General features: G+C 35.7%; 1 protein-coding gene across 6 annotated transcripts; it reads left to right on the top strand.

The window, feature by feature from the left end:
* The first annotated feature begins 2,497 nt into the window (after positions 1-2,497).
* On the top strand, positions 2,498-11,890 carry LOC132599374 (alanine--tRNA ligase, chloroplastic/mitochondrial). 6 transcript variants are annotated; one of them, XM_060312711.1, is made up of 13 exons: positions 2,498-2,713; positions 4,067-4,183; positions 4,283-4,485; positions 5,364-5,542; positions 6,374-6,452; positions 7,420-7,554; positions 7,705-7,854; positions 8,108-8,218; positions 8,322-9,239; positions 9,342-9,614; positions 9,877-10,086; positions 10,407-10,537; positions 10,776-10,914. In XM_060312711.1, the coding sequence occupies exons 1-13, from the start codon at positions 2,500-2,502 to the stop codon at positions 10,777-10,779; spliced, it is 2,724 nt and encodes a 907-aa protein (XP_060168694.1). In that variant the 5' UTR covers positions 2,498-2,499; the 3' UTR covers positions 10,780-10,914. The 6 variants fall into 6 exon arrangements, 4 of the variants coding, with proteins under 4 accessions (XP_060168694.1, XP_060168695.1, XP_060168693.1 ...); XM_060312712.1 differs by lacking the exon at positions 10,407-10,537 and adding an exon at positions 11,173-11,890 and having other exon boundaries at positions 2,499-2,713; positions 4,263-4,485; positions 10,776-10,933; XM_060312710.1 differs by lacking the exon at positions 10,407-10,537 and adding an exon at positions 11,173-11,890 and having other exon boundaries at positions 2,499-2,713; positions 10,776-10,933.
* Positions 11,891-12,669: the final 779 nt, after the last annotated feature.

Raw genomic sequence — 12,669 nt, forward strand, 5'->3', positions numbered from 1 at the left:
AAACTATAAATATATAAACGACAACAATGTTAAGTGACTAACATTAATATACGTTAAAAATGCTTAAAAGCAAATTTGATTCGCTGTTAAACTTACTCAACCACCCCCTATTTAATCCACTTGTTCTTGCTCTTGTAAGAGTTATAAACAAAGAAAAGTGAGAGAAATTTAACTAAGCAGTACTCCCTCCGTCCCATAATAAGTGTCGCCTTAGCAAAAAAATTTATCCCATGATAAGTGTTACCTTAGGAAACCAAGACATAGGTTGACTAGTTTTTTTCCAATTCTACCCTTAGACAATAAAATAATATCTAAATGATGATTGGAAAAGCCACATAGTAACTTGATATTGTAGAAATGTATTTATATTAATTAGGGGTAAGTTAGTAAAAACACTTCTAATTGCTCCCAAAGTTTAGTACCATTGTTCTTACTCAAAAAAAAATTCCATTTATACATATACAAGATCAATGCTTAAACGTGTTTGCAGTATTATATACTCCCTCCATTCCATAATAAGTGACTTTTTAGGCTTATGCACACTCCTTAAGAAAGTGCTCACTCCTAGAAAATTAGGAGTGTTTTTCCTAACTTACCCCTAATTAAATTCCTAAAAAAAAGAAAAGCTTAATGATTCTTGATTATGTAAATAAGAGTCATTTTGGAAGAAGAAGAACAATTTTTTCTTGAAATCCTAAAGCACCACATACTTTGAAACAAAATGAAAAGCCTAAAAGGTCACTTATTATGGAATGAAGGGAGTATTGTGTTTGCTCTGGCTTAAGATAACTACTCCAATTACATAAGCAAATTTTGAATCATCTATTTTACTATTTACCACTTGCTTTGTTGGTTAACCAGTGTAATATACCTCTTTTATAACTGTGAATATTTTCTAAAAAATATTTAATAAAGCTAACTTATTTGATCTATAACACTGTTATACACTATTATTTATTACATATTCATTTTTATATACTATTACATATTGTATATACTGTACATATACGGTGTATAAATAATGTATCTTCTATGTATAACTATGTATAAACAATGTATCTGCTAGTATGACCATATATAAGCAGGTTTTATATACACTATCATATATTACATATTCATCATTATACACTAATACACTATTATATATTGTATATATAGTAGATATACATTGTATAGATAATGTATTTGCTTTGTATAACTACGTATAAACAATATATCTGCTTGTATAACTATAAATAAGCAGGTCGTTATACACTATTATACACAAGCATCATTAATAGAACAACTGGCAGTTTGCATAAGCTGGGAAAGAAGAAAAAACTCTATTAGAATTTTCATTGAACATACATAACAAAGTCGAGAAAAAAGAAAAAGAAAAACAAGCCAAATGAATAGGGGAAAATGGCCATTGATTCTAATATAAATTTAATCGGACAACAAACTTACGAGGGCAAATAAAAAAGTTCAAATTTAAGTCCAATTAATTAATTTGACTACCAGGAAGATAATAATGATGAAATCAAAATCAACGTTTTCTAAAAATCAAAATCAAAATTTTTAAATACAGAATTCTAAAACGAAATTAATATTTCGTGAAATATTCTGAAGGTGCAAGAACTAAAAAACAAATTCATGAAATATTAGTTGTGTAATAACGAGTGAGGGTGAAAAATACTGTGCTTTTGGAGTCCAGCCAAGCAAAATTTCTATTGATTCCTATGCGTGTGGCATGCAATATGGCCCCTACGCAGTTAAGTAGACTAGTAGAGTACTATATTATTTTGATAAAGATTTTAAAATGAGTTGGGAAAGAAATGGGCACGTGGCAGAGAGAAAAGTGAGAATGAGGACCAAAACTTTGTCTAAAATGGTAGTGGGGTAATATATTAACAATTTGGCTACAATTGGTAAACTAGATTAGCGAAGTGCATTAATCCGTTTTTTTTTTTTTTTTGTGCGAATGCCCTTCAAAGGCACTGGTCTTTAATTTTTTCCCCTCAAATTGATGATCTTTCATTTTTGGCCTTTGCTAAAAACCCTTCGATTCCGGGTTCGAACTCTCGCTTACTCAAACTCTGCCTGATCAGGTAGAGTTTTTCCTTCAGCCATGGCAAGGCAAAACTCTGCCTTAAGGTAGAGGTTTGCATCAATGCAATTTTTTTTTTATTCAGTTAAAATTTTGCAAAACTCTACCTTAAGACTTAACTTTTGCCCGAATAGGCCTAATTTTGCTACGAAACTCAGCCTTATATAATTTTTTTTTTTAAATTGCGCTGGGGTTTGAACCTAGGATCCAGGAGTATTAGCCGAAGGACATAAATTAAAGACGACCAATTTGAGGTACAAAAATTAAAGACCAGTGCCTTTGAAGGCCAATCGTGCAAATGGCCCCAAGTAGAACGATTACTTTGGTAGGCCCAAATCCAGTGTCCAACCCAGAGGAAGTTGCGATGAAATGGAGAATGAGAGAGGATAAATGCGATATTATGTGGATATGTCATGTGCCACACCCACAAAGGCAGGCTTATCTCACCACCAACGTACATAAACTGCCAATTTAAAACGAAGCACACACAGCACAGGCCAAGAAAAACTCCCTCCATGACTAACCTCAACTTTTCTTATTCCTTAAAGACCAGCCATGGCACGCACTCCCTACTCCTATTTCCCACTTCAAGGTTCCAATCAAAACCTTTTCTTCCCTCTTCAAGAGGTAATCATTTTCTCTAATTACCGTATTAGCATTTTAATATAGTGTGTCAAACATATGCTATTGATGTGTTTTCGGGTCTATTTGACTAGCTGCTCTTTTTGTTTATCAGTAATTACGTGTGTTTGTGGGATTGATGGCATTGGGTTACACTCTTTCATAGCTATTGTGTGGTTTTAAAGTGCCTTAACTTGCATGTTTTTTACTTCATAAGTAATTAGTTCCCCTTTCACTTGTTTTTTTATTTGATTGGTTTTTGACTGCTATCTATGACAGAGACTAGAATTGAATTACAGGGTCTTGTCTTATATAGTGATTTTTAAGTATGTATCAAGGAAAGAGTGAGAATTGTAGAACTATTTTTTTTTTTTTTTTTTTTTTTTTTAGACGGTGGCATTTCTGGCCATCTTGCCTGCACCTCGACTGTTCCACCAAGTACCTGCTATCTCCTACCAGCACAAGTATGGTGTAACTTTTATCTACCAAAGCTTAGGCAGATGAGAAGAAATTACCTGTTTTTGGTCTTCGATGGGATTGGAACCTTAGTCTCCTACGTTTGCACCTGCTGCATTAACCACTAGGTCACACTCTTTAGTGCAGAGATATTTTCAGTTTCGTTATCACCTTCCGTTGACATATCTGGAACAGTAAGACACATGCACTTGGTTCGATCGATTCTTTTCCCCCCAATGAATGTTATGTTTGTAACAGTAGGAATATAAGTTTTATATTCTAATCAATTAGGCATAATGTGCCAGTTCTTTTGGATACGATTATATTTGGAATTGCCTCTTGATACTTTATAGGCATTGTTTTGGACAAAACTAGTACATCAGGGTTTTCGTATGTAAATTTCTAAAATCAAAATCAATGAAGTGAACTTTTAAAACTGCAGTTGGTTATGTTACCTTCTCAAAAAAAAAAAAAAAAAATGCAGTTGGTTTAGGCAGTTTAAAAGTTCTTAATCCGTCCTTAATGATTAAATGTAACTCATGGATTTATCCTTTTAAATTTGACAAGTTTTGTTTTGAGGAATTAGGTTCCTCTTCCACTCTTACATTTTGGTCATTTTTCATTTAACAGTTTGTGAATGATAGTTTTTCCAGTTTTTTTTCTTGAAGACATTTTGGTTGTGTGTGGAAGGAATTTGAATTTGAGACCCATATATGTAGGTTACTCAAATAGCTTGGAAATTAAGTTTTGTCTCCTATGTAACATAACTTGGAATGTTTCTGAAAGAAAAAAAAAGTTGGAAGCTTTTGCCCGATTTGATTGTTCAATCAACCACAAATTTTGGAAAATATGAAATTTTTTGTTCCTCTAACTATTAATCATCAAGCTGACAATTGGATGCAGGTTACAGGTATTCTTCAGGTTTGATTGTAAGGACTCGGACCTTAATTTATGCAAGTAGTTTATCCCATGGACGCCCTAGTATTAAGGGACCAAGAGAAGTACAGTTTGCCACAAAAGGTATATCCATTCTTTTGCTGATAATAAGAACTTCTTTATCTTGTCAGCTTTCATTTTGGGAAGTATATAAATTTTATAGGACCTCATTTTCACCTTCAGCACTACCTGTGGCTGAGGAACTTGTAGAGGGTATGTTAAGGGATCCTCAGACAAGTGGTGACGCTATACGCCAGCGCTTCCTCGACTTTTATGCTGCAAGAGGTCACAAGGTTCTTCCAAGTGCTTCCCTTGTCCCAGATGATCCAACAGTTCTATTGACAATTGCAGGAATGCTTCAGTTTAAGCCTATATTCCTTGGAAAGGTTCTACATGAGATTCCCCAACTTTAAAGTCTCGGTTTACTTCTAGTAACATCTAATTGGTGAAAAGCATTTGGTTGAAAATTAAATGTATGTGATGAAATCTAATTCTCCATATGTCTGACAAAACTTTCTAGCACATCAAGCAAATATGTCTATGACATATGTATGCTTGTGGTTAAAGTTCTTTTTTACTATTACTTGATCCACAAAGTTGCGAATATCAAGCATTCCAGTCTTTTTGCTTAAGTTTTTTTTCTTTCAGTAGTTTTCTCAAAAGACTCTTTCAATGAAGGTCTTTCAGGGCATTTTTCATTGAGAACCCCTTCTTCCACCTACAAATCTTCAGTAAAATGACAGCTGTTCAACCAAAGTTTGAAACCTTCTTCTCCAACAACTATTTTCCAAAAGAAAAAACCTTTTGTAAAGGTTATCAAATTGCTTTATAATTCAGAAGGCATTTTTGAAAGCTAAAAGACATAGAGCTAGTAATGAAATGTGTGGAATCACTTTGCTGAGTGTGGCATGGGCTTTTTTTTTCTTGATACAAAAAAAGTTAGACTGAACTTTTTATTGTTATTACTTGTATCAATTATTTTTCTTTTGAAAAACAAGTGCCATGAGTAATGCTCTACATGAAAATATAAATATTCAAAAAAAAAAAAAAAAAAAAAACTCTACATGAAAATATAGCATTTTGAATCGCTCTGAATTATCTCACTTGGGAAACCTTAAATGTTACTGATTTCTTACAAACTAAAAGATCCGCCAAACTTGTTTGATTCTCTTTCCTTATTTTACTGTTGGTGCTGATATCAAGCTGATGGATTTGCGTGAATACTTCTATTTGATTTTAAGAAATGCTGGTTTACTTTATTCAGGTACCCAGGGAAGCGCCTAGTGCAGCTACTTCTCAGAAATGTATCCGGACAAATGATATTGAGAATGTGGGTCAAACATCCCGACATCAAACATTCTTTGAGATGCTTGGAAATTTTAGTTTTGGAGATTACTTTAAGAAGGAAGCTATTAAGTGGGCATGGGAGCTCTCCACCTCAGAGTACGATAAAGTCCTGTTTATGCAGTCTCATAATCAGCTACTTCGTATGCTATTTGATTGAAGTATGATGATACCATATATCCAAGTAGAAATTATTGTGGCAACATAATCTAGACCCCTTCTCAAAAAATGAGAAGATTAGAATGCCATAAATTGGAGACAAAAGCATCTAAAACGTTGTTATATGATGGTTTCAGGCATATAATTAAGGACAGAAATGAACTTGGCTATCTGTTAACAACTTTGTCGGTTCAAATAGAGACCTTTTAACAACCAATTGAAAAGTGTCATTATCCTTCATCATCAAATGTGAAATAGAGAGCTTTTCTTATAGAGAAAAAGAGTGCCTTATACAGCAGGAGGGCTAACTGTCCAAACTACACGAGTGGGTATTCTTTTTGATTAGCTGCTTAGGCTCTACCTTTTGTGTTCTTATGTGAGTCTAATAGCTTAACCGATTTAACAGGCCCAGTGGCCGGAGGTACGAAAGATAAGTGCTACATCTGCATATATCTCCTGGTTTCCACCTCTAGAACATAATGCCTTTCTCTCCTGGAAACACTACAATAAGCCGTTCTATGTTGTGCATTGTGATGAAGAAATTGCTCCTTTTAGGGGGATGATTCATTTCAGACAGCCCATCTAGGTATTTGAAACTTGTTAATTAAATTTAAAAGAAATTTTTTCTATCATATTTTTCAACCTTCTTGCAGCTACATCTTTTAAGGAAACCCAACATTTACATCCATATATGCAAACATATGTATAGTTTTACCAATTCTTGTTCTTTGCACTGAAAAGAACTGACTTTCAAATAGTTTTTCCCTGCAGATATGGACTCCCAGCTGATAGATTATGGATTAGTGTTTACCAAGATGATGATGAAACTTTTGCACTATGGCATGATGAGGTACAGCACTTGAAGATTTGTCTGATGCATTATATCGTTAGTAACGTGGTAGCATCAAATCCTCATGCAATTAACTAGATATGCATGCTAGGGATCTGGTAAATGGATGCTCGAGCACGGCCTTCCATTTAGACTGAACAGAGGTGTATTGTGGCCGTTCAAAGATACCTAGAGAACTTCTTTGCTTTTCGAGTGAAGTAAAGTGTATCAGACAACCAAATACTGTATTTTAGGGTCCTGAAATGTGTATACTGTGTTCATAATGTGAACTACCAATGTATCCTCAAGCTTAGATGAGTTTCAAGGCTGAACAATATGTCTCCCCCATTACGGCGTGTGTTCCCTGGGGATTAACTCAGTTAATGACTTAGAAGAACACATTTGTTTTGATAAGTTAGAATTGTACGGGGTTGTTCCCCTAATTGTCAATAAAATTATTTACCTTATCAAAAAAAATTAGAAGAACACATTTTATTGTTCAACTACCTCAGTTTAACTCAAAGGAACCACTTGTACGTGAGTGTATGCTGCCAAATATGAGAAGTCTGTAGCGACCATGTTTAAGAATAACTACACGTAGTTCAACATTTGTTCTTGAATGGAACATATTTGACGTATCTTGGTCTTCTACCCTCTAACCTTCAATACTTACAGATACTACTAGCACCCAAGGGTATGGCCTAGTAGTCAATTAAGTGGGTTAAGAACCATGAGGTCTCAAGTTCAAATCCCAGAGGAGGCTAAAAAACACTAGGTGATTTCTTCACATCTGCCCAAGCCTTGTGGACAAAGTTACCCGGTACCTATGCTGGTGGGAGATAGTAGGTACCGCATGGAATTAGTCGAGGTGTGCAAAAGCTGGCCTACACCACGGTTATTTAAAAAAAAAAAAAAAAAAACCTTACATACTCTACTATGAGAACCCAGGCAGAGGTGCTAACACAGTTATCCTCGTTTCATTCTGCAGTTAGGTGTTCCTAAAGAGCGAATAATAAGACTTGGAGAAGATGACAACTTCTGGACAAGTGGAGTTACTGGTCCGTGCGGTCCATGCACTGAACTTTATTATGATTTCCATCCCGAGAGGGGCACTTCCGATGTTGTAAGTATTAGATGTTTAACATGCTTTTTTGCCTTCTCATTTTCATTTCATGTTCAGGTGAGGTGGTCTCATAATTTCTTTTCTTTTTCTTCTGTTTTGCTTTTTATTTGCTCCTCTCCGTTCTGTCTAACCTTGTTGTCTGGATATCAGGATCTTGGAGATGATACAAGATTTATAGAGTTCTACAACCTTGTTTTTATGGAATACAATAAGAAGGATGATGGTTCACTTGAGCCTTTAAAGCAAAAGAATATAGATACTGGACTTGGTTTAGAGCGTATGGCCAGGATTCTGCAGAAGGTAATCGTGAGACAACAACATTTCTGAGTCAGTGTAGGACCAAATTAGGTATCGGATCTCTCTTTTCTTTTGCTACTGGATTTGGTGGCAAAGAAAACCTCCCATAATTTAGGATTTATGATACTTTTGCTTAATATATTGTGATAGATCAACATTGTTATTTTAAAGGTAATCAGTATCTATTCCCCCTTCCCCCCTCAAAAAAAAAAAAAAAAAAAAGGATCAACATAGAGGTTCTCTTCATTTTTCACAGGTCCCCAACAATTACGAAACCGACTTAATATTTCCCATCATAGAGAAGGCTGCAGAATTGGCAAATGTCTCATATTCTCTTGCGGATGATTCTACAAAAACAAAGCTTAAAGTACGTTGCAAATGAAAGATTGTAATATTTATACTAGTCTTTTTGTTTGTGAACTGATTTACCCTCTAATATGTTAAAAGCCTTCTAATTCTGATTAATCCAGATAATTGGAGATCATATGCGTGCAGTTGTTTATCTGATATCTGATGGTGTCAACCCATCAAATATTGGGAGGGGGTATGTGGTACGTCGACTCATTAGGAGGGTTGTTCGAACGGGCAGGTTACTTGGTGTAAAAGGAAATGGGATGGGTGATCTTCAAGGAGCATTTTTGCCAATACTTGCCAAAAAAGTGATTGAACTGAGCACCAATGTAGATGCTGATGTGAAGACAAGATCATCCCGCATACTTGAGGAATTGAAAAGGGAGGAGCTTCGTTTTGTCTTGACTCTAGAAAGGGGAGAAAGACTTCTTGACCAGATGCTGGCAGATGCATTATTAAACACTCAGGGAACTGGTACCGCACCGTGTCTGTCGGGCAAGGATGCGTTCATATTGTATGACACCTATGGATTTCCCGTGGAGATAACAAAGGAAGTTGCTGAAGAACGTGGAATCAGTATAGACATGAATAGCTTTGACATAGAAATGGAGAAGCAAAGACAGCTATCTCAGGCTGCACATGATACAGTTAAACTATCAGTTGAAAATGGCGCAAACCTTGCTGAAGATATCCCTGATACCGAGTTTCTTGGCTACAATACTCTCCATTCCAAGTCATTGGTTGAGGGTTTATTGGTAAATGGTAGTCCTGTAGCACAAGTCTCCAAAGGAAGTGAAGTGGAAATTTTTCTGAACAGGACTCCATTTTATGCTGAGTCAGGAGGCCAAATTGCAGATAACGGTTTTCTATACAGCACCGAGGCTGAAAATGAACAGAAAGCTATTGTAGAGATAAAAGATGTCCAAAAATCCATGGGTAATATCTTCGTCCACAAGGGGACAATTACAGAAGGTACTATAGAGGTTGGCCGAGAAGTAGAAGCTGCTGTCAATGCAAACTTGAGGCAACGGGCTAAGGTAATATACTGTTGCATTTCAATTTTTCTTGATATTAACCATTTCCAGAAAATTTTCAGTCTAGTCGAAGTTTATCTACTCTAATTTTGTGCTTCTTTTCAGGTTCACCATACAGCTACTCATTTACTTCAATCAGCACTGAAAAGAGTAATTGGTCAGGAAACATCTCAAGCAGGATCATTGGTTGCTTTTGATCGTCTTAGATTTGACTTCCACTTCCATCGGCCTCTTCAAGACAAGGAACTTGTAGAAATTGAAGGTTTGATTAACCAATGGATTGGCGATGCTGCTATTCTGGAAACGAAAGTCATGTCTTTGACTGATGCAAAAGGAGCTGGGGCCATTGCAATGTTTGGAGAAAAATATGGAGAACAGGTGGCAATTCTTACCCATTTTATGTTAAGAATGCGATGATTATATAGCAGGGTAGATTTTTCTGGCTGCTATCTTTTACTAATTTAGGCTATTAACGCTGATATGCAGTGACCAACAGCCCTTCTCTTTTATGATTATGTGACACATAGAGATTAACCTGTACATCTGTTCATTTTGAGGATTAAGTCTGACAATGAGATTTTACCATGTGTTAAAGTTCAACTTGTTCGATTCATGTCTTCCCTAATGAAAACCTATATAGGTACGTGTAGTCGAGGTTCCTGGAGTATCGATGGAATTATGTGGTGGCACCCATGTCAGCAATACAGCTGAGATACGTGGCTTCAAAATCATATCAGAACAGGGAATTGCATCAGGAGTTAGGCGAATTGAAGCTGTAGCTGGAGATGCTTTCATTGAGTATGTCCTTACCAGAGATAACTACATGAAGCAGCTATGCTCCACTCTCAAAGTAAGGTTTCATGGACACCTTTTCACTGGAAAATTTCTTTGACGTTTATATTGTTTAACATTTTATTGGAGATAATGTTATAGCTAAGTGCAAAAATAATTGCAAGTGAATCAAGTTAGGTTTCAAGGAAAATTGTTCTTTTTGATAATAATTTGTGGAGAACAATATTAGGAAAAAATCTTTTAACTTCTGTATCAATTTTTCTGAAAATATAGTGTTTCTGAAAAAGTATTTTAATTTGATTTTCGAAACCAACAGTTGTTTCCATTAAGTTGGTTATGATTTTCGAAATGAGTTTTTGTAATTTTTACCTCTTCCAGAGAAGGAAGCAGACAAAAAATGCAAATGATGGAAGGATTGCCAAGGGGACTCTAAGACCATATATACTAATTACCTTGGGACATGCCGAAAAGAGGGAGCAAATCAGACCCCAGCAAATCGAACAAAATTCGTAGGCGTCTATTTTAGCGAAGAATTTTTTGATGCCCGAAACTTGGGTTATAGAATTTTCCCGCTAAGGGGCGTGTCTAAACCAATAGGCAAAAACAGAATGTTTAGTTCTTTTTATATAAATAATGTAATTAGGATGGTAAAGAAGTGATTGTTGTACATCTAGATGCTCTAGTGGTAACAGCTCTTGTATTTTTTATTAATTCTATGGTATTGAAGTATAATCTTACATTTTGAAGGTAAAAGCGGAAGAAGTTACTGGCAGGGTAGATGGACTTTTGGAAGAACTACGATTGACAAGAAATGAAGTTTCAGCTGCTCGGACTAAAGCAGCAATCTATAAGGCATCAACACTCTCTAGCAGAGCAGCTACCGTTGGAACTTCAAAAAGTATTAGGTAACCAAATGTCGTTATATCCATAGTCCTTTGTAAAGAGAAGTACACATTTTTTGAATAAAATTACTTGTTCCGTAGGCTTCCTTTTGTTCCTTTGTTTATCTTGGAAGTGGTAGTCTGTAGAATAATGTCTCAAACAAAAGACACAAACAAAATTTTGCAATTCTAATCCAGTGAAATCAGAACATATATGCACATGGAACTAATTTTTCTATCTTGTTACAATTGATATTTTCTAGGCTCATAGTTGAGTCCATGGATGATATTGATGCCGATTCACTCAAGAGTGCTGCAGAATATCTTGTGGATTTGTTGAAAGATCCAGCAGCTGTGGTTCTAGGATCATGCCCGGGAGAAGGAAAAGTTAGTCTTGTTGTTGCTTTAACCCCTGGAGTTGTTGATCTTGGAATTAAAGCTGGTGAAGTTATAAAGCCTCTAGCTAAATCATGTGGTGGTGGAGGTGGTGGTCGGCCTAATTTCGCTCAGGCAGGTGGTAGAAAACCAGAGAACTTGCCCGGCGCTCTTGAAGAAGCTCGAGAACAGCTTAAAAAGCTGCTTGATAAATGATGCTTAATGTTAGCAGTATGAACTGAAGTCGTTATGTATCTATCTTTGGAATGAGTAGCTCTCGCCACACACAAAAAGAACATGAATGCTAGTGCGTCTGCTTCAATCACAACATTTCACATGTAACTAGTTCAGACTCTCGTCTCTCTTTCCCATCTTCCATTTGTTCCTTAGTTTTTCTTTTTCTCATTTCTGTGGTTAGAGTTGTAGCTGCTCTAGGTAGGAGAAGAGGGAATGTTGTAAATGGGATTCTATACAAGCATCATTCAATACACTTGCAGAAATAGGGTCTGATCAAGTGAAACTTCATGTTATCTTGTTACATATGATTTTACAAAGGTGGCTTAAACTGTCATGGTAATAATGATCAATTTGGATCCCATATGGAAATTGTCCGTGTTTATCTATGAATAAAAGTTCATCTGTTACTCACTCTATACGAATCAATATAGGGGGTTTAATATTTGAACCTTATGGGTCGGGATGCCACTAAACCCACTGACATTTTGAGTTTACTGGGTTTGAAATTTAATATTTTTACATATATAGAGGCGATTTTTTAACTCATATATAAGGTTTGAGCCAAAGCTACTGGGTTTGGTTGAAGCCATAACTTATACTGTATACATCCGCCCCCACTCGAGTTTAAAAGGTGCTCCAAGTAAAAGTTAAAAACTCTCAACAACATATATAACTCAGCATGTTGAACTCTTGTTGATACTGAACGTCAAAACCACTTGGCATTTAAAGAGCTTGGTTCCATATTCCTCCATTTTAACACAATATCTCCTTGAAAAAATCAGATTTGATTCTTTTGCAAATTTCCCATCATGATTTCCTAGAGAACATATTACAGTCTTTCATGTCATTAGTGATAAAACTATGTGGTGGTGCGCTGGTGGCACTGGCCGTTAAAGACAGATCCAGAATTTAAACTTTATGAGTTCTAATCTTTAAAAAATTTAGCATTGAATCCATTATACTTTTAAAATTATGAGTTCACACCTATTACTTGTTGCAATTTTTATGATTTTAGACATAATTTATGTTCTGCGTCGAAAGTACTGGGATTCAAATTTTAAATGAACCCGCAATTAAATAACCGCATCCACACCTGCTAGCCGTTGAGGCTCGACAGCAAAGAGAACCGTATGTGCTTGTAGTTCACA

Source organism: Lycium barbarum, chromosome 6 (genome assembly GCF_019175385.1).
Source record: "Lycium barbarum isolate Lr01 chromosome 6, ASM1917538v2, whole genome shotgun sequence".
Taxonomy (NCBI): domain Eukaryota; kingdom Viridiplantae; phylum Streptophyta; class Magnoliopsida; order Solanales; family Solanaceae; genus Lycium; species Lycium barbarum.